Genomic DNA, 27486 nt, shown 5'->3' on the forward strand with positions numbered 1-27486 from the left:
CAGAAAGGTGGGCCCAGAGCTGGAACCAGGGTCCATGAAGTCCCACATTACACTGTTCCGGAGAGCAGGCCCTGTAGAATGAGACCCCATGGTAGAGAAGGTCTGATTTTCTGGTAGGAAGTCCTGGGTGGAGGTTTGAGGTGAATGGCTTTTCCCTTGAGCAACTTCAGGTACCTCTCTTCTTGCTGACAGCTAAAGATGCTGGGGAACAAGGGAGTGCTGGGCACAAACCATGTACCGGGCACCCCAAGAAGGACTTCACACACATCCTCCCAGATCCCCCACATGACTCCATATGGTGTCACTCCCACCATGTAGTTAGGGAAATTGAAGTGGGAAAGCTGGACTAGGGAGCAGCACATATCTCAGGAGAGCTCGCCAGTCCCAGTCTCCAAAAGCTAGGTACCCTCCCCCCATACCCTAGGGGAAGCGGGTGAGGAGGGAGCTCTGAGGGTGCTGGAAGAGCTTTTGGAAAATGGAGGTTTTGAGATAGGAGCTGAAGGAATACGTACAGTCAGGGCCCCCCCTCAAGGCTGCCCGCAAGGGCTCCTGAGGGCTGAGGGTGCTCTGTTGCTGGAGTAGTCAAAAGACAGTCTTCCAGCGTCCCGCCCCCTCCCCTACCCGACATTCTTGCTGCCAAATGAAATCTGGCAGCTTCTGAAAATAGCTCAGCGCAGCAGCAGGCACTCTGCCCGCCCTTCAGCAGGCTGGCAAGCAGCTGGGGGTGGCCACTGTGGGCAGACACTGGCACACGCGGGGCGTGGGTGGGTGTCACACACACAGTGCACTGAGGAGGCAGAGCTGGGAGCACGGGGCAGCTGCCATCCCTTGGTTCCTCTGACCTTTCCACACCTGGAGTCAGCCTGGCACATTTGGCAAGCCTGAAGCACACTCTCCAGTAGGGGTGAAGTCACTGGTGAGCAGTTGCCCTTGGGCCACTTTTATCCACTCATGGAGATAAACAGAAACTCAGGAACAAGAGGAAAACGCTAAAATGGTGTTTATTAATATCTGGAGGTAAAACCCAGTAACGTCCTATCTGCTGTGGTCTCGGGTTTCCCAACCAGAGAGGTGTCAGGAACCAAGAACCAGGCTGGGTGTTAGGCACTTGTCAGGCCCATACCAGGCCCTCAGCACCCTAAGGATATCCTGGGCAGTGTAGGGATATTTAAGCCCAGACCAGTGAGAAAGTGACCCTCTCTGCTCCAATTCAGGCTGAAGCCAGGACCAGACCTTCTAAGCACCTCTCAGCAGCCCTCCACCACCTCGGGTCTGACCTGGAGTATAGAAAGAGACCCCTGATTAATGGGGGCCCTCTGAACCCTGCCCCCAGTCATCTACTTTCACAAAAAATATACTAAGAGATATCCCCTTCCATAACCAGGTTGGAGGATGAACCGTTAGGGTTTTCCTGCCAGGGATGCAATAAGCAGGTAGGGGCTGAAGAACTGTACTGGCTTTTGTCACAGTGACATTTCCAAAGTAGAAAAGGGTTAAAAATACCTTCCACCCTCAGCTGAGATGAGAGAGCACTCTGGGTAAGGGGTAGTAACAAGATGACTGGGCCCAGAACTGTGGAGAGAAAGCTCAAGGGCCCTGTGGGATGGGGTTGCAGCAAGACAGGCCCACCTAGGGAGGCAGGCAGACTGGACCTTATGACCTCAGGAAGAGGAAGGACTTGAGAAGTACAAGCCAAGTGAGGGAGACACGCCTCCCCAAGAAGACAGAGGCAATCCTCAATTGCCCTTCTTCCTCCCTAACTCACTCACTTAGCATTCATAGATAGCAACGTCCCTGGTCACCATGGCAACCAAAGGCCAGAAACCTTTCTCAAGGCCTTACCCATCTGCAGGGGTGGGGGTGGGGGTGTGGTCTTCATAGTAGAAGGAAGCCCAGACACAGTTCCCAGTGGCCTAAAAAGCTGAGGCCATGCCCCAGTGCTGACACAGCTGTTACTCCAGCCAAAGGTGCTGTCACTGCCACAGGTAGCTCCCTAGCCCCCAGACTCTGGCCTCATCGGCCAAGACCCTAAAAGAGGCTTGGAGTCAGGCTCCTCCATCCTGAAGTTCAAAGTGATGAATTAACACACAATAAAGTAATCATTTTGTTTAAAAAACGACCCTGTGCCCTCCGGCTCAGGGCCTCAGTGCATTCCAGTCTCCCCCAGGCTGAGAAGGCAGGCTCCTCCAAAGTCCCACGAGCTACTGGTTGTTGCAGCCCTGTGAGGTCAAGGAGCTGCCTGCCTGCTTCTTTCTCCGCTTGTTGAGGAGTCGGTTGTTGGAGGTCTTCAGGTCCTTGATCTTCACCTGGTCATAATCTACCCGCATGGTTGCCAGGGCACTAGTCATCTCCTCCTGGGGACAGATAGAGGGTGGGTGACCAGGCAGTACTGACCTCAAGCGCTGCCAGCCTCCATCCTGGGCAGCCCCTTAATAATGCCTGAGATGGCGGTAACCTTTACTGCCCAAGTACCTACTGTGTGCCCAGCATTGGGCCCCTCCCAGATATAATCCTCAGTACAGAAAAAGGCACAGAAAGGGGCTATACCAACAGCAAGTAGGACAGGGCTGCAGCAATGTCACCTGCTCAGAACCATAAGCTCTGCAGAGGACACTGTCCTGCTGGAGGACACTGGATACCCGGGACATGAGGGCCTGAAGGTTGTGCCCCAGGAGCCCCAGCAACTGCCCTAATGCTCAAACCTGGCCCCTCCTGAGTCTAAAACCAGGCTGAACACCCTTCTAAATGTTGTCACCAAAGGGGTTTATGACCAAAGCCCTTCCATTGAGCCCCTGGCCCAAAGCCTCTTTCATTGAGGGAGCATCACCCTGAACGGGGTAGTGTGGCCCAATGTTCTGAGTGTCATGGTGGAACTGTTGGTGCAGTCATCATCCTTCTGCTCCAGGTGTGGGGGAGGGGCAGAGTAGCCATCACCCTGGAGCTGCAGCCCTGTGAAGGAGTCCCTATTTCCAAAACCCTGCGGGGAGACTGAGGCCAAATCCACCCACCTTGACTTCATCCCAATGGTCTTTGTCCTCTTGCAGCACTCGGGCCGTGTGGAGTGGTGTCTGCGGCACCACCATGGATTGCTGGAAGGAGTCCAAGTCATAGATTAGAACCTGGGACAACAGTGGCTCCCCCGACCAGAGCCCTTTCTTCTATTTTCAGATGAACCTGAAAGAGTTTGTCTGGAGCAGTGGCATAGTCAGGCTGAAGTTGCAGTGGCAAAGTCAGGCTCCAGAGCAACCCCTTCCTGCTGACAGCCACACCCTGGCTCACCACCCTGGCTGCTATGGCACAAGGAGGCACTCACGTTGATCCAGGGATGGTTCATGAACTGTGTGATGGTCAGCCTCTCTGTGGGGTCTGTCTTCAGCAGGAGGCGAATGAGCTGCTTGGCTGGGGAAGAGGGGGGAGTGGTGAGGTGGCAGAATTCCTCAGAGCAGTCTCCCCACAGTCCCCCACAGACCACAAGCTCTGCAGGGGTAGATGCCACATGTGCTCCTGAATTCCTAACTCACAGAAGCAGTGAGCTAACTACTTGTTTTAAGCCACCAAGTGCGGGGGTTTGCTAAGCAGCAATAGATAACTAGTACAGGGCAGACTTGTTTGTGGTCCCCAAAAAGGGAAAGTATGAATGAGGGACAGGCATAAGGGGGAGCTTTGAGGAGGCAAGTTTTGTACCCATTTATAGAGACTAAAGTTGAGAAGAGTAGATGACTGGCCTGGGGTCACATAGTGAAGAGGCATGATTTGAATACAGGTAGTTTAAGTTTAATAACAACATAGTGACCCCCAGAATGAAGGCCAGGTGGGGCAAGCTAAGGTAAAAAGGTTCACTCACCATCTTCGGAGACCTCTGACCACTCAGGTTTGGGGAAGCCATACTGGCCCAGGCGGATCCTCCTCTTCATCCCTGGGGAGATGGCCTGGCCGGTGTTGGAGTAGAAGGGTGGGAAGCCACATAGGCTGGGGGAGGAGGGAGGTGATTTGGCACAGGTGTCGGGGGCAGTCTCAGGGTAGGCCCCTTCTCCACCCCCAGTCCCTGACTGGGGAGGCCGGCGGCCAGATCTCTGGACTCCAGGGCATGTGCCCTAGGCATGGGGAGGCCTTCAAGCAGCCTGAAGGAGGGGTATCCCTTGACCAAAAGGGAAGGGCAGCCTGCAAGAGTAGTAACCCACTTAAGCCCCTCACCAAGCAATGGAGGGGTAAGAAGTGGCACTGGGGGTACATAGTGGAGGGTGAGAGGTACAGGAAGCGGAGGTGGCGGTACTCACAGGATGTACATGATGACGCCCAGGGACCACATGTCACATGACTTGTCATACTTCTCTGGACCTAGGACCTCAGGGGCTACCGGGGCAGAGGGCACAAGAAGATTCTCAGCCCCAAGAGTCTTGGAGCCCAGGTGGAAACCTGGAGCCTGGGCAAGATGGGGAGAGGTGCCCGGGTTGGGGGTGGGGCAAGCAGACTGGTGTCTGGCACCTTCAGGGAAGGAGCATGTGTGCGAAGTTGAGGGGGGGGAAACAACTCCCAGCAAGAAAAGAAAAAACGCCTGCTTTTAGTCTGGTCTGTAAGAAATGCTAACCCTTTAGTTCCTTCAGGCCTTGAGCCCCTCTGCTGGTCTCAGAAGGCCAGTATGGGGTCTGAAAGGGTCTTGCCATAGGCAAGAGGGCCTCAGCCCCCCACGGCCCTGGGTTCCTTGCCTGCCTGAACGCACAGGTCATGGGGAAAGAGAAGCTGGAGTAGGGCTCTGGGTTCCACTGCCGGCTTGGCTACCACCCCATGGCGCTTTGGTCTTCCTGTCTGTTCAATAAGGTAGGTAGGCCAGAAGATCTCTTGCTTAAATTACTGCAGAATATATCCGGAAAACACTATGCCGTTTCAGCTTTCTGGGGACTTCCCACCCCCTAAGTAGCTTTCTCCGAAGGCCTCTCCTGGCTCCCTTCTCCTGAGGGAGAAAAGCCTTCAGTCAAGCGAGTCATCACCCTGCTCTCAAGGGACACTTTCAGCAAGGGTGTTTCTAGATCTGGGAGCTGCCCATTCATAGGGAACTCACAGGGGAGTTTTTCCAGGAAGCTTGTGTATGTGCACACCCCTAGGTCCCACCCAGGCCCCGGCCTAAGGGACCTTCTCCCACAGGCAAGAGGCTGGTGCCCTGTATCCCTCTAATGTAGGTGGAAGGACCTGCCCACTTTCTGAATATGAATCCCAGGAAGATTAAAAACTAGAGAAAAACAACCACGGTTGGGCTCCGTCCCAAGCTGATGGCAGCCTTTTATCACGTATATATTTAGAGCTGCTGTGATGTCATTCAGCTCACAGGCCACAGTCAGAATTTTCCTGGATCTATTTTCAAAAGCAGAAGCTCAAGTTTGGGAGAATATTTTTGCAGGCTCTGTGCACTCCCCCCTACACCCCCCACGTCACTGCCAGCATTCAGATAGAATTCTCCACCTCCTTCCTTACTGGGCTTTAACCCTTTGATTTCTGCAACTCACCAGCTGCCCCACACCACAGTGGTATCTGATTTGGGTCGGGAGGTATAAACCATGTCCCAAGGACTCACCCACATAATAGGGAGTATAGCAGGGAGTCCGTAGAGCATTTTGGGTAGTCTCCTTGGCAAAACCAAAGTCAGTGAGCTTCAGCACTGCATCTCTCTCCTTTGATGTGTACAGCAGGTTTTCAGGCTGGGTCAGAAAGAGAAAGCATTGGTCTGGAGTTAAGTACCAGGTGGAAGCTGAACCCCAAGGTGATCTTCAGCCAGGCTTCCTCCCTCCTTCAACCTAATACAGGAGAAGCAGGAGCCATCTCATTAAAAAGACCTGAGCCTTGGCTAAATTGGAGAAGACCAAGGTGGCAGGGAGGTCACATCTCCATTTGCGGAGGAGAAGGTGAAGCAGGTGTTTAGCTGAGGCTGTGAATAACCAAGTGCCTCAGAGAACCAGGGGCAGGACCTTCTAAGCAGAGTTGGTGATGTCATGAAAAGACAAAATGAGGCCTCTGGGGGAAGGCAGCTCATTTGGCACTGTACATCCTATAGCCAGCTTAGAATGAGCCAGCAGAATAGCCCCACCCGAGGATGCCCAAGGAGAAGTCCCCCTCTGCTTAGACTCCAGGGGCAGTCCTTCCTGGTAGAAGAGCAGAGAGGACTGAGGGATGAGGGCAGAGGGGAGGTCTGTATGGAGGAAGTGGTCCTGAAGCTGGCTTTTAATGAATGGGTAGAATCTAGGCCCATGGAGAGCGGTAGGAGGGAGCCCCCAAAAACAGCAGGGGTAGAAGGGTGTGGCATTGGATGAAGTTTTGATTTGAAGTCAATGAAAGTTATTTCCCAGGTTCTTTTTGAGATGGTTTGACTTTTGCGTGGAATGAAAATAGGAAAGCAGGTTTAGTCTACACAAGAGAATCGCCTTTGAAGAAAGCAATTTTCTCCCCTTAGGAAAAAAGGAAGCCAGGGCCAAAATAAAGTGAGGATTCAGAAGGTGAGTCTGCTGTAGTTGCCTGTGTATCTGAAATCAAAGGACAACTATATGACTCAGTGGTATTCATCCAGAAGAAGGACCTGATGCAGCAGCTGGACCTTCAGTACTACCTCTGCCCAGAATTGAAGGAAATAAGCAGGAAGGAGGGAAGGGGACCATGCTCTAGGCCGGACAGAGGCCCAGGAGTTGCAGATTCTGCTGTGATGCTGACTGGCATGTATGTATAAGCATGTGTGCTCACACGTGTGTGCATGAGTCTTATGTGGGCTGCCTCAGTTTGCATTTCATCCATCTGATCCTGATGACCTTCCTGGATAGGAATTTGGAAAGCTGAGACTCCAAAACATCACTCAAGCTTATCTACTAACGGGGTAAGCAAGACCAGCAACTGGGACTATCTCTGCTCCTTCATCCAGTGCCCAGCAAGTGGCTTCTCCCCTTTAAATGATGGTAGAGGGGTTAGTACTATTGCGACTATGGCTGTTATTTCAGAGCTGCTCCAACATGTCAGGCAGCCCCGACCTAAGGCCAGGTACACTGCATGTTCATAAAAATTCTTGATGAATAAACAAATGAATGAATGTATCCCATGCAATAACTGCATGGCCTCACTTTCCCCCATCTGTAAAATGAGACAAGGCTGGATGAGGATTAAATGAGATGCGAGTCAGGGCCTACTGGCTTGACAAAGACACTCAGTTGTACTTATTGCTACTAGAATCACACATGTTTGAAGCAAATAAGACTACAGCAGGGTAAGTATGCTTCTCCATGGGAGAAGAGGCTAAGAATAGGCTGGGCCAGAGGACAGAGGCCTTGAATGCCAACCAAGGAACTTCATCTCCATCCAGTGGATGCTGGGAGCCATCAGTGGTTATGGACAGATTCCTTCCTTTCCCCTCAAACTGGATCCTGGAGCCTCACCTTGACATCTCGGTGGGCAATGTTCTGGCTGTGCAAGAACTGGATAGCCGTGCCAATATCCCGCATGATCTCTGCAGCTTCTGCACAGAGAGAGGAGGTCAGGGATGCCAGTCAAAGGTCAGATGGCCTGAAGGCTCTCAACCTTTCATGCCTCTCGGGCCAATACAAGATAGTAGCAGCAGTCCTCCCACCCAGGATCTGCATCCCATACCCCCACCCCAATCACCCTAGCTTCCTCTGGGGACGCCTCTACTTCACCTGGACCTCTTTCCTCAGGACAGCGCTATCTCCCCCCAGCTCAGAGGCTGGTTGGCTCCAATAGACCTCTACCTCAAGGCCAAGGAGAGTCCATCTCCAAGAAGCTGTCACAAACTCACAGAATCCCTTGGAGGATGGATATCCCACCCTCTCTTGTCCTAGGGAGATTGAGGCATAGAGAGGAGCAGGGCCTCACTTAGCATCACACAACTCTGGTCCATCCATACCAGCCCAAATCCTTGCAATGGTCCAGCAGCAGGAACATACCTCTCTCAGTGAAAGCCTGGTCACCACGCTCTTGAATCCTGCTGAACAACTCACCACCTTCCATGCTATAAGAGAAGGTGACTATGTTGGGAGGGAAACAATCAGGTATCAACTTGCCCCTGCCCCAAATCATGGGCCCAGGTCTCAGGCCCAACTGTTCTTCCCATGGGAACAGTCACTGTCAACCTCCCTATGCAGAACCTGTGGCATGGTGGACTGTGGGCTTGAATGCGCTGAACTGAACTCTTAGAACTAAGGAGGGTGGGGGCTCAGATCCTTGCCAGGTGTTCCCACTGACACTATTTCCACCTGGCTGAGGCTTGGACAGCCGCACCCCCATGCAAGCCTCAGTTTCCCAAAATGTGGAATGAGATGTCAATATCATCAACATGACCAGTTTTCTGAGTCTCTACTATGTGCTGAGCCCTGCACAACCCCTTTGTGTACACTGCTACATGACCTAGGACTGGCCCCTTCACCTCTCTGTAGCTCAATTTCCTATTTTATAAAACAGGGATTATAACACTAACCTCACAGAATTGTAAAGAGCATGTAGAGAAGAGCCAAGCTCAGGGTGAGAGCTACATTAAGATCTTTCTCTACATTTTACATGTGAATTACAGAGATTCAGCTGCCCAAGGTCACACAGCTAGCGAGCGGCAGAGCCAGGATCTGTCCCTGAAATCTGACTTAAGAACTGGCTAACCTGAAAGACAGACATGGAAGAACAGGAGGCATAGACCCAGGGCCCAGAGTCTGAGGAATATTAGGGCTGAGCCACAATGCTAGTGGTGAAACCCAGGTGGAGAAGGCTGCTGGCTCCTGGTTCTAAGCCCTAGTCACTCAGCATCGAGGGGGCCACAGGAACAAGAGGGTAGGAAGGAGAAAGCCAAGGGAACTATGCATGTCCTACTTTCCTGTTAGTGTCCTCTCCCCTACATTCTCTGGCAGCTCTTTCAACCCCTCTTCACAGAGCAGAATTCACACCCCAGGAAGCCATATCAGAGCCCCTGAAGTTTCCTTCACCCCTGTGGGATGTACTCCATGGGCAGGACTGGCAGCTGCCCCCTCCACTACCATTCAGGGGCTGGGGTGCCTCCTGGGCCACTAACTGAAGAATGGAGAGAGCCCCAGAAGAATGGTGAGGAGCCTAGGGGGCACAGGAGTCTTCCTGAGGTGCCAAGGTAGGGTGGGTCTGCTTACCATTCCATGACGATGAGGAGACAGCGCTTGCCGTGGTGCATGTTCTCATAGACGTCCAGGATGCGCACAATGTGGGGGCCACCCGAGGCCTGCCAGTGGTGGTCCACCTCCTGCCGGGCCTTGGGACTGTCATATAGGAGCTGAGGGCAGTGGGCACAGAATGTGTCAGGCTCACAGCCAACCTCCCCAGCAGCCAACCAGATAATGCTGCTTTGCAGACAAGGCCAGTTGAGCTCAGAGAGGTCTGTGCTGGGCCCAAAATCATGCAGCTTAGAAGGGGCAGAATGGATTCAAGTCCAGGTTTCCCAGCCTTGGGGCCAGTGAGCCTCAGACCTGATAGAGCATCTAGAGCATCAGCTTCAGGCAGTCTGGCTGGTAGCTCAATGAGAGCCTGCGAGAGAAGGGAAGGCCAGGGAAGCCCCAATTCTCTTCTCAGGGGCAACAAGGGAAGTAGTTTTGTAGTTCCACCAGCTGTGGGACCCAGTTCAGGAGCCACATATCCCTTGAGCCTCATTTTTACGATGGGGTGAAACAGTGGCAAACAGGATTGGGAACTGTACATGTAAAGTGCACGGGATGGCACCTGGCACATAGCAGGACACTCCCCTACGGTCCTCCTCCTGCACCTCTAGGGGAAACAACATAGAGGAGGGTGCCAGAGGAAGGGCTGGGGAGAAGGAAGGGTGCCCTGCAGACCTCAGCATGACCAGAAGATTGCTGAAACATAAGGGAAGGCTTCCTGTAGGGGGTGCTGAGGGCTGTGTCTGCCAGTTCATCCCATCAAGGAGCCAGGCCCTGAGTGGAGGGAGTCAACACCATGCTCCTCCTGCAGAAGTGAGGGTAATTAAAACTTCAAGTTCTCTGGGAGTGGGTACAGAAATAAAACTGTCACCACCAAGAAAACTGCTTCTAAAATGAGTTGCTTGGTCACGACCACCCAGTCAGTCCCCAGCTTCTGAGGGATTTTGCAGCTTCCCAGGAGCTGCTATGCAGGGCCGGGGTGGCAGTGCTGCCTTCACTGATGGCAGGTTGGGGTTGCCTCAAGGTAACCAGGCTAGAACCTACAGACCACAGCATGAGGGGTGTAGACCCAGAGATAGTCCGGGGTCAGGAAGGAGTGGGAGAGGTGACAGCCAGAGTGGTATGATTTGGGTTTGAGACTGAATTCCTTCAATGACGTGGTGTGACCTTAGGCAAATATTCACAGCACCAAGCCACAGCCCACAGCTCTGTAAAATAGAGTAATAACAGACTCATCCCCACAGGATGCATCACAGCAAAGCAGGCATCAGGTAGGCGGGCGTCAGGCTCCTCGCTCAGGTTTAACTCAGCCCTGGGCTACAGCTGCCAAATATAAGGCGAATCATAGGAAATGAGCAAGCGCTGCAGTGGTCCAGCTGCGAGGCGGTGTAGGAGGAAGAGAAGCCAGCATGGGGGGGCTCAGGATGGGGGAAGCAGGGACAAACCATTCCCAACAGAGCTGCTCACCCAAGGCTAGCCATGTTTGTTTCCTAGTTGAGCACAGCTGAGGAGCACAGTTGATGCCCAGACTGGGGCTTCAAACCCGCTACACCCTGCTGGGCAGCTACAGGACCCTGGGCTGCCCCGGCCTTCAGCCTTCACTTCCTCCTCTGAAGGTGGGGAAAGCCAGGGCACCTTGCAGGGCAGGCTCCAGGGCCAGGCTTTCCAGGCAAAGGTAATATGGGGCGGGGCAGTATCTGGGGGCAGGGCGGGAGTGGTGAGGGAATTGGTAGGTTCCACATCTGCTACCCCTATGCTTATCCTCTGCTTCTGGAGCACTACCAGCCGTTACCCTAGGCTGGGAAAGGAGGGAGATGGGCAGTTCTGGGGTCCCTGCTCCATTACCCAGTCCAGACTGCGACTGCAAGTGTACACAGAGGCTGCTGTACACATACACCCCCAGCCTAGAAACCATAGATCCCTTGTTCCTGTTGCATTTGCCTCCCAAACACTCCTCAGTGCCCACACATTTCTGAAGACCAGCTTCTTGCTCACAGTGCTGGGGGCAGAGAGGCTTATTTCCCCTCACTCACTGTACCAGCTGGTCCCCACCATGTCCTAGGTGTCTCTAGCCAGGGGTAGCCCAGTCTGTAGCTGCAGCACCCATGATAGACTACTCTCCCTCCCTGCTCTGTCTTCTCTGCACCCTTTTTTCTGTTTTGTTCCTTAAGCCTTCTCCCTCTCCTCAACCCCTGTTCTTCCCTAGTCTGACTTGACCATGTCCTGTTGGGGGCCGCAGGCTGGCTCCTGAATGCCTTCTTCACTTTGTCCTGCTCCAGCTTCTTAACGTTGCATTAAAGTCCTCTCTCTTCTCATAAAATCCCAAGACCACACAACTGGAAGGCTTTTGGTGGGGTCTCAGCCCCATCTCTCAGTCTCCCTGACCCTTCTTCACCTGTGCCCCTGCACTCTAAATCCCACCCCTACCCTTCTCCAGATAAAAGGCTCCTCCTCCCCCGGCATCCAGGGCTGGCCCTGCTCTCCCACCTCATTTCCTGCTACCCTGGCCCAAAAACACTGTTCTGACCAGAATGATGTGCTCTGGTCCCAAAGAGATTTTGGTCTCTCAAGTCTCTCTGCCCAGGCCACGTGCACCCTTGCCCTGTCTCCTCCATTGGGGCACCTCCTGTTTGAGGAACATTCTGAGCTCAGATCAGATGTCTCCTTCTCTGGAAGACTTTCCTCCCAGCACCTCCCTGATTGTTTTTCCTACGTACTTCTTGTGAGACTGGAAGCAGCTTGAGGGTAGAAGTGGGTCAGGTTAACCTGGTGTCCTCAGCTGGGGTCTAGCAGTAAACACTAGGCCCCTGAACGAAAAGGATGGGAGGATGGGCATGGGGCTGGAAGGAGACAGGAGGCATGGAGGGAGAGGAGGAGGAAGATGGCCTTGTGGCCTGGGCCAGCACTCTGGATTTTGCGGAGGCGGAGGAGCAGGTGGAGCTGCCCGGAGTTGGAGACACTTAATGCCTCCCACCATACTCAATGCATGAGCAGGAACCCATTCCCCGTACCAATTTAAATAGCTCTTCTCTGAGTGCAAGGTCCTGAGGACAGACACAGGTGCAGGCAGAGGGCTGTTCACAGAACACACAATATTTGCCCCCACTGGCCTCTCTGTAGGGCAGATCACAGGGGCCAAAGTCTTGACCTCGCCCCACTCAGACCCAGCTGCCAAGAAATCACTCTTATCTCTCAAGTTGACCTTGAACATGGCCCCAAATCTCCGAGAGCCTCAGTTTCCTCATCTTTCTTCTCCGAAGCTAGAGTCTTATTTTCCCCTCAGTGTCACCCCCCAGAAGCCCTCCCTGCGTGCCCTCTCTAAAAAGGGCCTCAAGGGCCCCTTTTTCTCCCTTTACCCTGTATTTCTCTTTCGATCTATGCCATGTTTATTGAGGAATACTTTACAGACTGCTAACATCACAGGCCTCAAGAGTCCAGTGCAATGAGTTTCGACTACTGTACACACCCCTATGACCCACACGCCCATCATCATAGAAAACACTTTCAGCTCCCCAGAAAGCTCCCGCGTCATCACCCTTTTTCCCTCCCCTACAGCACTTGCTTATAACCTACAATTAGCTTGTTCCTTTGATAACTCTTTAAGCAAACACACACATATAGATATTGTACTTTCAATGTGCCTGGCTGTGTTCTGAGCACTTTACAAATATTAGGAAGAAAGGACTTCATTATCCCCATTCTTCAGCTGAGGCACAGAGCAGGGAAGGGACTGGTCCCAGATCAGGCAGCTGTTCCCCAACCCAGGCCATCACCATGCTGCCTCTCACGTCAGACTGTGGGCTCACCAGGGCAGGGCCAGTCTCTCTGGTCACCTCTAGGTCCCAGCACTGGGACATGGGGTCTGGCACAGTGGCTCAGATGGTATTTATAGATCTAACAAACAACTCTATAAAGTGTGGATGAGGGGAAGAAACCCTCACAACCCATCATAAATACAGAATAAGATTAAACTGAGGAGGATCCGGGAAGACTCGCCAAATGAGAGACATGACAACCTAGCCAAGCCTGCTGCCCGCTGGATAACTCACCCACCCTCTGGAAAGCCAGACTTTACCTCCTCTTCCAGGGACCCCGCCCTGAATGCTCAGCTCAAGGCCAGGGCTACAAGTTGGCTTCACTCATGCAGGTAGAGGACACCAAATGCCCTTCATAAAAGATGTCCCCGTCATCCCAGCATGGGACTGAGCATGTGGCTAGGAGACAGGAGGCCTCGGCTATACTTCTACTCTCACTATGACCTTGGTCCTGGCCTTTGTCTCTCTGGACTTCTGTTTTCTCATTGTTAAGCTGTAGGGTTTGGGCTAGATTAAGGGGCTGGGGAGGGAACCTCTGGACAGGGGCTCCTTGCAAAGTACCTACTATAGCCATATCCCCACATCATGTCCTGCATGAAGCAGCCCTGGGTCTCCAAGAAGCTCCTATCCAAGTGTCTGAACCTGATGGGAGTCACCTGGTATGCTGGTCCCTAGGCACAGCTGGGAGAAGGTGGCTGACCTGAAACCCCAACCCTTATACCCCACTCCCACCCTACATCCCCTGGACAAGCCCCCGTCCCCAGGGGTCTGCCAAAGCTGGAGAGTCTAGAGGCGGTCCAAGGTTCTAGCTACTGCCTGACGGTGCCCTCCCCCTCATCACCAGTGAGCTGGAGCCCTGGCTCTGCCCTAAGGACGGGGGCTTCTGGCTGCACTGCCGGCGCGGGCCCACTAGAGTTAGACAGGCGTCAAATGACATTTCATTGAACAAATGACACTGCTCTGACCTCAGGCTTTGAAGTGGTTTCTACTTCTCCCCTCATTCTCCTTACCCACCCTAGCACCCCAAGCGAGATGGCTGAGACCCCTGCCAACACCACTGGATAACAGACGCCAGCCAAGGTGGTGGGGAAAAGGGTCCATGTCCCAGACAGACATCTGCCTGCACCTCACCAGCATCACCAGGTGGAATGGGAGCCCCAGAACTGGTCTGATTGTCTCACTCCCTCTATTCTATGCCCTTCCCATCCATGGCAGGATTTACGTGAAGGTGGAGGAATTACTGACTTCAGGAACTGGGAAAACAACAACAGCATTTGCCTATTTGAAAAACAATTTGCAGTTTACAAAACATTCTCCTTTCCCTTATCTCATGGGAATACTGGTGCCACCCTGTGAGGCAAGCAGGGTGGGGACCATCAGCCCCAATTTACAGATTGAGGCCAGAGAGGATCCAGGAGGATGAAGTCATTGCCCTGGGGCACCCTGCTCAGAATACGGCAAGGCAGCAACCAGGAGGAGGACAGCACTTGACAGAGAACATCCAGACAACTCCTCCCTGAGGGAAATGAGAGGAGGGGGTGGCCCCAAGCTGGAGATGGACAGGACAGGTCAAAACCACTGCTTGCACAAGACTCGGGAAACTTGTTCTGAAATAAATGCATGCATAGATGTATGGGTGTATGCAAGAGCAGGGGTATGTGTCCGGGGGTGGGGATGGGGTGGAGTATGTGTACATGTGAACATGGTACATGTGAACATGGTACATGTATGTAGAGGGCTGCATGCAAGGGTGTGTATCGATGTAAGGGATACGGGGGTGAGGGATTTTAACCATGGGTATGCATATGTCTCCAGCCCCTGCAATGTTCCCTTTGAACCCCCCAGGGAGGGGGACCCATTCATCTGTTCATTTATTCACCCAGTATTTTCTATTTCTCTGAAGTGCCTCTCTGAAGGGCACAAGAGGAACCCAAGAAAGACTAGGGGTCTTGCTGACACAACTCAACCAGTTACAGTCTTGCCCAGGCAGGTAAACAAGCCCAGACTCCTCTGCTCAGACGGCCTCTCCCACTAAGGTCCCATCACCTTTTGCCCAGGGCTATAAAAAGACTGTCCTCTGCCTTCTTAGAGCCTCAAAATGAGCTGGGATGTCAATGTTGATAAAGACACAGCCTTGGGACCTGCTCCCAACACCATTCTCCAATCACTTCCCCGCTCAGGGAGGGTGATGTAGCCAGAACCATAAGCCAACCTCCTCTGCCCTCCAACCTCCACATTCCCAGTCAATTAACCTGCAGCCCTGGCCAAGCTACTCTGTAGACTGTGCTGGAACACCCACTCCTTCCGGGGGAAGGGAGCTGGTTTGTAATCTTTCCCATCAGTGAGGCAGTAGCAAATTAGGGAACATGAACTGTGGATTTCACAAAACCCACAGCCTGAGAGACATCAGCCCTGAAATAAAGAGAAGCTCCTGGAGACAATTGATCCCCCACCCCACCCCATACCTTTTCTACTCCATGGGCCACCACAAGGCCCATTATTCCCACATGCCCTGATCATGGACAACAGAATTTCTGGAATTTTATAATTCTAAGATATGGTAGAGGCCAAATAAAATTTTAAAAAATGTCAGATTCTCTTTAGAATGAAAAGAAAGATAAAATGTACTAGAAAGCCAATTAAGTGCATAACTATGATTGAATACAAATTTTAATTCTGAGTTTCTTAGAAGTCTTGGCAAAAAAGGAAACCAGGTAGGGTTTTGCTGCTTTTTATCACCCATGAAGACAGAAGCACAGACATTCATTGAACTTTTTTCCAAAATCAAACTCTAAAAGAGATTTAGCAGCAGAACATAGATGAGGGGAAAAGCTAACATTCTGGCAACATCTTCAACAGTAATTTCATGAAAGATACAGAAAGATTAAAGCGGACATATCTAATATGGGTCCCCCACAAAGACTGAGGCCACCACATGGCACTGAATTTGGCACACCAAGATATTATTTTACCAGGTCCTTTAATTTCTTGGGGTTCCAGCTTTGTTCTGTGCCAGCGGATGGAGAGAAGAGGGGCAGGAAGAACTGACGTGTCCCCCCAACACCTTTTCTGCCATCTTATGGGTCTCATACCAGCTTTAGGGCAGGGCATGCTGAAATGCCCAAGAGCAGCATTTCTGGGCTGTGGATGAAACTGCAGTGCACGTGCTCAGGAGGCAGGACGAACAGGGTTAGAGAAAAACACAGGTCTGCAACTCATTTTTAATTTGTTTTGGAAAACCCCTATTCTCGACAGAGGGAGGTTATGGGTAAAAAAAGTACCCAGAACCTACCATACTCCCAATCTTTTTTTTTTTTTTTTTTTTTTTAAATAGAGGCATGTTTATTTATTTATTTGTTTGTTTGTTTTGTTTATACATGCACTGGGTACAGTCAGAAGCGCGGGAGGGTGAGAGAATTCACCAGAGCCAGAGCGGGGAGCAGAGCAGGCAGAAGGACCGAAGTACACTGCTGAGGGGAGCAGCGGGCGGCAGGAGAGGTCTGCGCGCCATGTGGGACCCTCCTCAGGTAGCCGGGGAGCAGCCGGGGAACGAACCGGCGCCGCAGAGGCCGTGGGCAGCTTCGCAACCCAGCGCTCAACCGCTGCGCCACCGGGGAGGCCCACATACTCCCAATCTTTGACAGGAGTTTTCAACTAAGCCATATCTAAGATCCCTTCTGGCTCCCAGCTATGTGGTAATTCAGGATTATTTTCCCTTGGGGGACATGCTTCTAATTTTATGAGACACCACTGGAAGAGCAGGATTCATTTTATAGTCAGTTGTTGAGACCACCCCTGCCACGTACTTGGCACCAATGAAGGTTGTGAACATTCTTCACCTAGGCCCCAAGCCAGCCAGGGTGACTTGCTGGCTGTTGTGCTCATCCAGGGCAGAGCACAGAACCACAGCCTGGGAGCAGATGTCAGGGGAGGGAAGTTCAGGGTTCAGAAGCAGGAATTTCCTTCTTCAGGCCTCAGTATCTTCCTTTTAAAGCCAGAGTCATCTCCCCACCTCCACCCTCCCTCTCACTGCAAGGGCACAGGTGCTATTTGAAGAGCTGCTGGTAGTGTCAAATGTAACTTTTTAGCCACAGTTTCAAATTAGAGCCTCAGATTTGTGCCATTATTCTCTCACACACTCATTTTCCCAGCTTTAGTAGCTCATTAAGGGAGCTAATGGAACCAATTTTACAGCTATGGATTAGTTGGCCTCAAGCCAGAGAGCTCACTTCATTAAGTTCAGACCAGATCCTGCCCTCTCTGTCATCCTGCCCATTTACCTCTCCTCCTAAGTCCCAGGAAGGTCAGCTCACGTGGTATCACTAACCCCAAATGCTCAGGCCACAGTTGGATGCTCAGGACTGATGGAGCAAGGTCAGTGTTCGTGGCCCCTTCCCTCCCACTGGTACTTTGTCAGTGCTGTGCTGGCCACAGGGCTGGGTCAGATATCAGTTCCAGCGGTGCTCACCTGAGAACCAGTGTCCTCTTTTTAGCTGTGGGGAAACTGATTCTGAGAATTTAAGTGACTTGCCCAAAGTCACACAGCTGGATCGTGGGCTTCAAGACTTAAACTCAGACCTGTTGGCTTCTAGGCAGTGGGGACCATGCCGATAGCGCCTTAGCCTCCTGTATCTGCAGTCACAGGGCCTGGAAGGGCTCTTTTCTGTGTCACACAGTTTATGTGAGTCCGGAAGTCCTTTGGGCACCAGAATTCAAACTTTATCCAGGGAGACCTGCCCATTTTACAGATCCCATTCTGACTCCTACAAATCTTTGCTAGCCCTGCCTGGGGGTCAGGTCTGGGGCTGGGGCTGGTACTGCTGTCATAGGCACTGTCTTCAAGAATTTGGGGATCTGTTTTTGAGTTACTGCTGATTAGGGTGCTTGATGAAGGTGTAGGCCCATAGGAAACTGTTCCTGTCTCCTCTTTCCCTCTCCTTTCTTTGCAGAGCTAGAAACTTGCAAACCAGACAGACTGGGGAAGGCCCGCTCCTCCAGAGTGAACCTAGGAACAAGGAGGGCCCCAAACAGCTGCTCTCCTTCCAGGTCAAGGCCTAGTGTTGGGGGTGCAGCCTTATTGCTCTGGGGGTGCAGCCCAGGGCCTCTCTGACCCCCTTATACCAGAGTGCCGGGAAGGAAGGAATAGCTGTGCCTCCAACCCTGTTCTTCCCAGGAAGCCCTGTAGACAGGAGAGCCAGCACACATTTTGAAATTGTCATATCTCAGGAACACAAGATTCCTTCAATTTGCTAAATTTTGGTGGCCTCAGCCTGCTTCCCAGCAGCCCCAGACAACCTAGAAATAGATAGAAGGACCAGGTCTAGGGACTGGTGGAGAGAGACCTGCTTCCAAAAAGAGAGAACTGAGCTCGGTTCAAAGGCAGGGAGGGAGAGGGGGCAGGGGCACATAATGCTAGTTGGAGCAGGCTCCATACCCGGGGTCCCAGGACAGGGTCCACTCACTACAAAGACCCAGCTCTGGCCACAAGGCTTCAGGTCAGACAGACCTCCGATACCAGACCCAGACCTAGAGGCCAGTTCCATCCTCCACTGTCCTGTGGCTTCGGGCAGTTCAACCTCTGGGTCTCACTGGCCTACTCTGGAAAATGCAGACAACACCAGGCCTGTGTTCCCAAGTGGCTGTGATGGTGGAATGAGCACACAACAGAACTCAGGCTAGCACAGTGCCAAGTACATCCTGCAGGTATTGGGGCGACTGCATTATCAGCTATATAACTGGTGAAACATTACTTCTATGATAATATAAAAATAGGACTGGAAAATTTTAGCAAGCACAAGTGTTTTGTTCTAATCTCAGAAATAATGTCCCCTCAACGATCCCTGCTCATGAAGAGGCACACCTCAGGCATGGAATCCGTGTTCCCAGTTGGCCAGTTATGCCACAGTGATACCTGAATAGCCAGCACAGGGCTACAGAGGGCAGTGCCCAGCCTCCCTAAGCAGTGTGTGACCAGGCCAAGCAAGCCACGCCCAGGGAGCCCCTGCTGAGCTACATATCAGACCATGCCTCTGGCCAGTGCTAGAGAGAGGGGGTCAAACACCTTCTAGCTCTTAGAAGAATGACAGCTGGTTTCACTCCCCGGAAACCACAAAGATGACAAAGAAATAAGAAGTGGGGGCCTGGGAGGATGGACTGGACCAGTCTCAGAGGCAAGGCACAGAGACCCTAGAGAAGCTTCTGACTCCATCCCTCCCCACCCCCCAGACTTGCTCTTCCTGACGTCAACATGTTATCTGCTCCACAGCTCTCTTCATCCATGTCCCTGCAGCTCCCCACACAGGCCTGGGTGAGCTCAGGCAGCCATCAGCCTACTCAGGCTTCTCCTAGGGGACACAAGGGCACTGGCTATCTAGGCTTCCAGCCTCCCTGGCCTTTAGCCCCAGGTCCCAACTCCCTGTCCTGATCATGTTCAGTTAAAGGGCTCCCAAGATTTCAATACCCAGCTAGCTCCTGGGAAGCTTTCCTGGTCTCTAATAATAGACATAAGGAAGGGGAAGAAAGCCCAGCCCTCTGGGAGACCAGGGTGGCAGCCTGGCAGCACTGAGGGACACCGCTGCTGAGGAAGTTGGCTACAGTGACTCATCACCACTTAGACCTCCCTAGGATAAAGACACGCCACATTTTCAGCCTGATTCAAAGATCTAGCTGGTCCACAAAGCACAGTGCAGAGGGTCTTTTCAGACCTGAGTCATAACCCCTAAGCTCCTGCCCTTAGGAGAACACAGACCACCGATGAGTGCCCCCTCTGGCAACACACCATCAGTAGATGCAAGCTTAGGTGAGGCAAGTTGGGGCAACCTGTAGCCAACCTCCACCCCCCTACTTATAACAGCAGCCCCAGCAGGAGGCAAGGTGGCCCTACCTCCTTCCGGCTTCCCTGGCACTGCCTACAGCCACTGCCCATCAAAAGCCACCAGAGGGGCTCTTGTCAAGGAGAGCCAGCTCTTACCATACAGATAGTCGGACTGTACTCTGGTGGAGGGACCAGGCTGAGACTGGCACAGGAGGGATGGCTGAGAGTTGACTGCCAGATGATCTAGGGCTCCAGCCCAGCCTGGACAAGTCCCTGCTGTGTCACCATGCGTGAGTTACTTGGCTTTTCTGAACTGCAGTCTCTCCATCCACAACATGGAGTGATAAAATCCACTTATAAATTCTATTGTGCTCGTGCCTGGCATACAGGAAGCACCCAAGGAAAAATGGGTACTCTTATCTTCATCCCCAACCTCTGTCCCCCAACCACGACACTGCCTGCCAGAGAGCACAGGAAACACCTGCCAGTCCCTCTGCCAGATCCTGAGAAGGGGCTTGTTAATGTTGGGGGAGCAGCTACAGAACAAGCTATGAGTCTCTCATAAAGACTGAACCCTTAAGAATGGGGTGACGGTGGGCCTCCCCAGTGGCGCAGCGGTTGAGCGCTGGGTTGCGAAGCTGCCTGCGGCCTCTGCGGCGCCGGTTCGATCCCCGGCTGCTCCCCGGCCACTGGAGGAGGGTCCCACATGGCGCGCAGACCTTTCCTGCCGCCCGCTGCTCCCCTCAGCAGTGTACTTCGGTCCTTCTGCCTGCTCTGCCTCCCGCTCTGGCTCTGGTGAATTCTCTCGCCCTCCCGTGCTTCTGACTGTACCCAGTGCATGTATAAACAAACAAAAACAAACAAATAAATAAATAAAAACATGCCTCTAAAAAAAAAAAAAAAAAAAAAAAAAAAGAATGGGGTGACGGGTGTGGCCGACCAAGGCCCAGTCCCCTCACACCTCTGAATATAGCCTCCGAGTTTCCCTGAGGTGAGAGGGTCAAGTGTAGGGTACAGGACAGAGTCAGCTGCTCTGGGGTGCTCACCCAACTAGTGGGGGCCATGCACATTCAGTTTTGCCCTTTGTAAAATAAAGGCCAGTTGCACCTTACATCTTCAGACATCTCAGCTTTTCCACAGGCTTTTCTGGCTGGCTCTGAGGTCGCATCACAGGTCAGACCAGAGCCTCACTTCTTCCCAACCTCAGTCAGGGAACCCTTGGGAGTCATAATGCTCCTGGCCCTGCACTGTGTGTCCCAAGCAAAATTCTCAGACCACTGAGCCATAAAAGGAGAGCAGACAGCAGGGGCAGCAGCCATACCCCACAGGGCACTCCTCAGGTTACGGCTTGACCCAAATGCTCCTGACTCCACTGCTCTGGCTGCCAAGGCCACCAGCACCTGGTCAAGACCGCCAGCAAGAGAGGACAATGAATAGCATGGGTATAGTCAGGTGTTTCTCCTTCCTGCTCCACCCCCAGACTACCCAGGGTTGGGGGGACTTGCAGAGTGACCAGGATGAACCCCCAGTACCTGGCCAGCTCCCATCTGTTATCCACATGCCCTCGGCCTGCCAGGCTGCAGAGAAGGCCCAGCCAAGCTGAAACCCATGAGGTAGATATTGAGTGGCAAGACCTGAGAGAGGGAAGATGGAGTGACAACAGGTAAAACAGAGCTGGGAAAGAAGAAATGAGAGGAGCAAGGAGGCAGAGACGACAAAGCACCATAAAGAGAACGCAGCAAAGAGAAGGCCCATGTGTAAAGAGAAAGTCAACCCTAATACCAAACACACACACACACACACACACACAGACACGAATCAACATTCTCAGAATTTCCAGCATGTCCAGTGCTGAAAAGGCTTCCTAGGGCACCTTGTTCCCCCCAACAGAGGCCTCATACTCCTGCTCTAAGTAAAACCCTCTCAGTTCCCATACAGCAAGATTTTAATCACAGTTGCACAGGACCTAATCCACTCAGTTCCAAAAGGCAGGAGGTGGGGGTAGAAGCCCAGACCCCGGAGCTCCCTTGCTGCCCAGCAAGGGGCTGGCTTCCCCAAATGCAGTGGGAGTCCAAGCACTGGTCCTCATACAGGCCAATAATGTATCACCAAAAAAATAAAAAGGCACCCAGACCACCCCAAATGAGAGTTCCACCCTCTGAGAGTACATGCTGGCCTATGCTACCTCAGAGCAGGAACATTGGGATAATTATGGCCACCAAGGCTGCATCCTGCCCCCCATCATATCTTCAAACCCAGGGTGCAAACCACACTACAAAGACGATGGTTTTGCAAAGAATTCTGAAACTACCTTTTGTCCAAGGTCACTTGCAGAGAATGCAGGGGGATTTCATCGAACAAATGGAAGCAACGGCAGTAGAACCAGTGTTTTCCTGGGAATACATGGGACTCCGTGGGAAACATGGTCTCGTTGCCATGAGAGCAGCGGCCCCACCTACCCAGGAAGGCCTTGCTGCATGGAGCACTCTTACCCTGACGGCACAGGTGTGCTGGAAATGCCCCTGGCCTAGGGATGACCACCATCCTCAGTCCCTGCCTGGTGGCCATCACCTTCAGACACAAGGAAGCCAGTCACCAGGTTGGGACCAAGGGGGTGCTGCAGAGCCAGAGATGCTCTAAGGGATCTCCCATGATGATACCCCAAGGAGGCCCTGGAGAGGAAGACAAGGGATCCAAGTAGGAAAACAGCTTCTCCAGCACAAACCTCAGCAGAGACACAACAGAAATCTGTTGTCATGGAGACCAGACCCTTCCCCCACAGCCTGAACTGAATAATGACAGCCCAGGGAACCTAGAAGTGCTTGCAACACCCCCAGTAATAGTGTTCCACAGGGCCCTGGTGATGCCATGAAAGCAAGCTCTGGAGGAAGGCAGGAGATTGAGGCATGGAAGACAGACAGAGACTTCTGTTAGGGTGAGGTGTAAATCTTAGCTGTGGGCAAACAGAGAGGAAGAGTCATCACTGATTTTTTTTCTTCTTGTCCTTCAATGCCCTACACAAACATGTCTTCTTCAAGAATCCACCCATCCCTCCCTGGTTCCCCAGGGTTTGTCTGGGTTTGGGCCCCACTGAGATCAGCCACATCCTGCAAGTCAGGAAGTGGTACTCCAGAGCAGGTCTGAGCTCTCCAAACCAGCTGGTCATGCCTATGCCCTCCTTCGTCCTCCACATCCTTCTCAGACTAGAGAAACTGCCAGTCTCTTTCAGGAAGTTTCCCCTACCCCAACCTAGACAGTTTCCTCTTGCTCACTTGCTAACCTGACCTCCTGCCTGTGGACTCTAGACTCTGTGGGACTGGGCTTATCTGAGACTCACAGGCTGGGGGCAAACCACACAACTTTTCTGAGGTGGCCCCAGAGTCATCACAGTCCTTGTATGCTGACCTAGTGGGGCCTCCTCCTGTCCCCTCACAGGCATAGAATCCCGTACAGTACGGCGGGCTGAGCAGAGGGGCAAACCTCAGCAGCATCACTTAAGGCCCAGCTGTGGCTGCCAGGGCTGACGATGCCAGTATCCTTCCAGAGACCAAGTCTAAAAGACCCTCCGACATCCCCAACGACTTGCATGAGGCGTGGAATGACTAAAGTGCTAAGACTCAGGCATCAAACCGCCTAGGTTCATCTCTACCCCTGATGCACCTTGGGCAAGTCTCATTTTGAGACTTTCTGAACATCAGTGTCTTCATAATAATGGCGGTTAGGTAAGATTGCACATGCTGTGCATTGGGAACAGGACCTGCCAGACAGTTAGCAATTTAAGAGAGTATTAGAATCCATAACACCAAGGCTGAAGCCTGGAGAGCTGGTATGTTTCTGGATGAGATGGGAAAAGAAACTGGAAGTCCCAGCAGAGGGGATCCTGACAGTAGGCCAGGAAGACAGCTTCTAAAGCTGTGAGCGAGGCCAGCTGGGCAGGGTGTGAAACCTCTCAAAATAACCTACTTCTTAAAAACTCCACACTGCATTTTCTGGAGGATCCCCGGGATCCTCATTTAAAAAGCAAATTGCTCACCTTGACAATTCAGAAGGCTCCAGCAGTGCGGTACATGGGAGCTCCTCAGATTCTTCCTTTTCAGGAGAGGGGCAACCAGGAGAAAAGCTGGGGTGCAATCAAACCATTGCTGGGGTTTCCTTTGTATAGGTCTTCCAGGCCCTCCACAAGCCTCCTGATTATTGACTTAGTTACAAGTAGCCCTTTGGAGGCTGATCTGACAGGTCTGGAGATAAGAGGGGGTGGCAGCTGACAAATGAGAAAGTACCTGGCCTTGATGGCAGCCCCACCCAACCTCAAATCCAGCTCATAGCACCAGCTCTGACAGGCCAGCCCAGCCTGTGCAGCAATGCAGGGATCTCCTGGCATACGGACGCAGCACCCCCCCCAGTTCATGCACCTTGACTAAGAAGGGAAAAGGAGACACTGGGAGCCCCAGTGGTCAGAGGGAAGGACCCTCAGTTTCTAAAGCCCAGAGAGCAGGGGAGGAAGACAGCTACCTCTCCAGTCATGAGCAAAACCCTGCTTTCTCTTCAAGGCTTTTATTGTTTTTATTTACCTAAGTGCCATGATCACTTCTGCCTGCCAGTGAGCCAAGGAGCACAAGTGTGCTGGGTAGGAAGACATGAGGGAAGGATTCTGGCCTCTGCTACATCCCCCCCCCCCCATAAGGGTGGGGTGACTGGTAGGGAACAGGTCTAAAGGTGCCCAGTTTGAGAGAAGCTGAGGGGTGTCATCAGCCAGTTATGTCTGAGTGAAAACAGTCCCCTGCCCCCATACTTGGCAGACAGTTCAATTCCTGCCAAGGGGACAGCAGCCAGTGCTTAGGGTGGAATGCAAAGCGGATGACTCCATAGGTGGCAGAAGCTAGCCTTGGGAGGGAGCTGCTGAGTGTGAACAAAGCCAAGATAGACCAAGTCCGTGGTCAAGAGTTTGAGGGAAAGGAAGAGGCCTGCTCTCTGAAAAAGAGAAACCTGATCCTTTAGGGCCCCCATACAAACGCAATAGCTACAGGGAAAACAACCATAGCTCTTGTTTTATGAGTGCCTGCTGCATTCCCAGTTTCATTCTAAACAGTATCTGCCATTTGGGCACGAGAACTGAGGAGTGAGGCCAGGGGACTCAGTCTGGACCACCAAGAATGGCAGAGATGACCCGAGCAAGTCCAGGCTACAAGATGAGGGCAGGCCGACAGGGAACCTAGGGTGTAGGTCAGGAAAGACAGAACTCAGGGCTTCTACCTAAGCTAACCTGGGGCAATTGGGGTTAGAGCTGGGCAGAAAGAGAGCTGATACCAGCTCATGAACTAGGTGAGCTACCAGGACCCAGACCTATGTGCTGAGGTCCCCAGGTGCTGGCCTTCCTGGGCAGGGGAAAAGGAGAATGGGCAAATACATGAAGGTATTGGGGTGGTGCCATAGCTAATCCATGTTCCCTTTGAGGACCAACTTAAAGCCAGGTCCTGAAAGTCCCAAGCCAGTAGCCATAACCAAGTTCACCCTTAAGGTCTAATGAGGTACAGTAGGGGAATCTGTTCTAGGACTAGTTCCCAGTCTAGAACAAAGAAAGCATTGAAGCCCTAGATTCTAGAGGAGATGCTTTGGAAGTTGTTGCAATCTGAAGTTCTCCCGAGTCACTTGTCAGATACTGAAGCTATGGGGAAGGGCCTAAGCCTAGCCCTACTTAAAGCTGGTGTTGCCCAGGCCCACAAACTCTGGCCTCCCACTCCATCATTGCCTTGCTCACGGCATTTGCAGCACCATGGGGCTGATCAGAGCTCACAGAGCCACACTTGGTATTAAGATGAGGTTCTCTGGCTTCAGGTGCCCATCACCCACCCAGACTGTCCCCTGGACCTAGCACAGGAGAAAGGGCTAAAATGATGCTGAGGGAGTGGTGAAGAGTCTCACGTCTACTTCCTTTGTCCCATCCCCCCTCAAAAGAGCCACCTTTTCCTTGAATGACTCAGAGATTTCCCTGCCTGGGGCTCCAAAAGCCTCCCCCCTCCCACTCAGGGGTTAGTAGGTAAGGAAGCTATGCCTGAGACTGAGCCTGACCAGCCCAGCCTTGAGCCTCCTCTGTCCCCATCCTCAGGATTGTCTCTGAGACCATCATAGGTAAATAACTTTCTCTCTCAGCCCTAATGCCCTTCCTTGGGAAAGACAAAGGCCCAGGTTCCTGCTCAGATACTTGCTGACCCTGTGCAGCCTCCCCAGGCCTGCATGAGTCCTTGCACCAATAACTATAAGTATCATCTTTTTCCAGATTCACACCAACCCCTTATCTATCCCCCTGAACAGGAGCAGAAACTTGGTTTCATGAGTCTAGGATCTAGTCTAAGGTCATGAAATTGATAAACACAGGCCAGAGATTAGAACTATATCTGTAGAACTTAGCACTCAGGATCTCTATAAAATGGCAATCTCTATAAAATGGCAAGATTCTTTGTTATAGTCTAGCCTCCAAGAGTCACTCTTCTTGCCATGCTCTACCCACACAGGTAGCCACTAGTACAAGCTGCAGTTGAGTAAAGTTCCCAGTGATGACAGATTCAAGGGATTCTGGGTATGGAGTGTGGTCTTGGGCTTAGAACTATATGACTTAAGCCAGAACTGTGTGGCTAGATCAGTCACCCCCAGAACTCCCTGGATTCCACCTGTGTTAGAGATGTTTCAGTCAGGCTTCCAGGGAGCCTGTGATGTGACAGGGATATATGACTAGTCTGCCCTCAGCCCAGGAACCAGAGGGGGTCATGCTTGGAACAGAGCCTGCTACTTTTAAGATGAAGCCAATGATTCAGATGGCGCCAGCAGCAGCCTCTTGTCCCATGGGTGAGATGGGGATCAGCCTTGCCCACCATCTAGCCCTGAGAGGCTCCCAACACTACAGCCCAGGCAGGAAGGAACCACAGAGAAAGTAGCTCCACCCCAAGCCTTGGTGGACACTCAGTCTCAGGTGGAGAGAAACTTAGACCCATTCTAGTCAAAAGAGCTTCCAGGGAAGGGCAGCCAAGATGAATGAGGGCCTCCCTTTTTGGGCCTGAACATGCAGGCACAGTCAGCACTCCAGAGTCAAGAGCCACTCCTAGCCTCTTCCGGGTAGAGCAGGCTCTAACCATTCTGACTCCACCTCTTGCTCCCTGGGAAGCAAGCTTAACTAGGTTAAGCCTTGGTTTCCCCATCTATAAAGGAGGAAGGACCAGGAGCCTGCCCTTATAAGGGAATAAGAGGATGAAACGTGAAGCAGAACATAAAAAGCTTAGCAGGGGCGCAGGGAATATTCTGCACCCACAGACCTCTGCTGTGGGGCCCTCTTGGGCACCCACGTGGCAAAAAGGGTCACTGACCTTCAGAGCACACTTCTGTCCGGTGCGCAGGTGGAAACACTCCAGCACCTTGCCGTTCACACCCAGACCCAGCACTTGCTTGGACAACTGGTAGTCATCGGTCACTGCGTACTTCTTGGGCTCCCACCGCCCCCCAAGAGCTGGAGCGCCGGGAAAGCCAGGTCCGCAGGGTGCATCTGGCGGAGGCGCAGGGACGCCCTGTTCCTCCGCTGTCTCTCCATCCATGGCCCCCACGGGGCGCTCAGAGGTGCCCCCAGCCTGGCGCGTCCAGGGCCACCTGGGTGAGAGGGGAAGAATGAGTTCCACCCAGACTCCTCCAACACATCCCAGGTCGGGGCCCC

At 52.5% G+C, this 27486-nt stretch overlaps 1 protein-coding gene across 1 annotated transcript; it reads right to left on the reverse strand.

Moving 5' to 3' along the window:
* Positions 1-2201: 2201 nt before the first annotated feature.
* MAPKAPK3 (MAPK activated protein kinase 3) lies at positions 2202-27370 on the reverse strand (the record flags this gene model as incomplete). The annotated part of the gene is made up of 10 exons (XM_084247078.1): positions 2202-2354; positions 3009-3089; positions 3314-3399; positions 3845-3969; positions 4278-4353; positions 5570-5693; positions 7410-7489; positions 7935-7999; positions 9138-9277; positions 27146-27370. 10 exons carry the CDS (start codon positions 27368-27370, stop codon positions 2202-2204), a joined length of 1155 nt encoding a protein of 384 aa, XP_084103204.1.
* Positions 27371-27486: the final 116 nt, after the last annotated feature.

Source organism: Talpa europaea, assembly GCF_964194135.1.
Source record: "Talpa europaea genome assembly, chromosome: 11".
Lineage (NCBI taxonomy): Eukaryota > Metazoa > Chordata > Mammalia > Eulipotyphla > Talpidae > Talpa > Talpa europaea.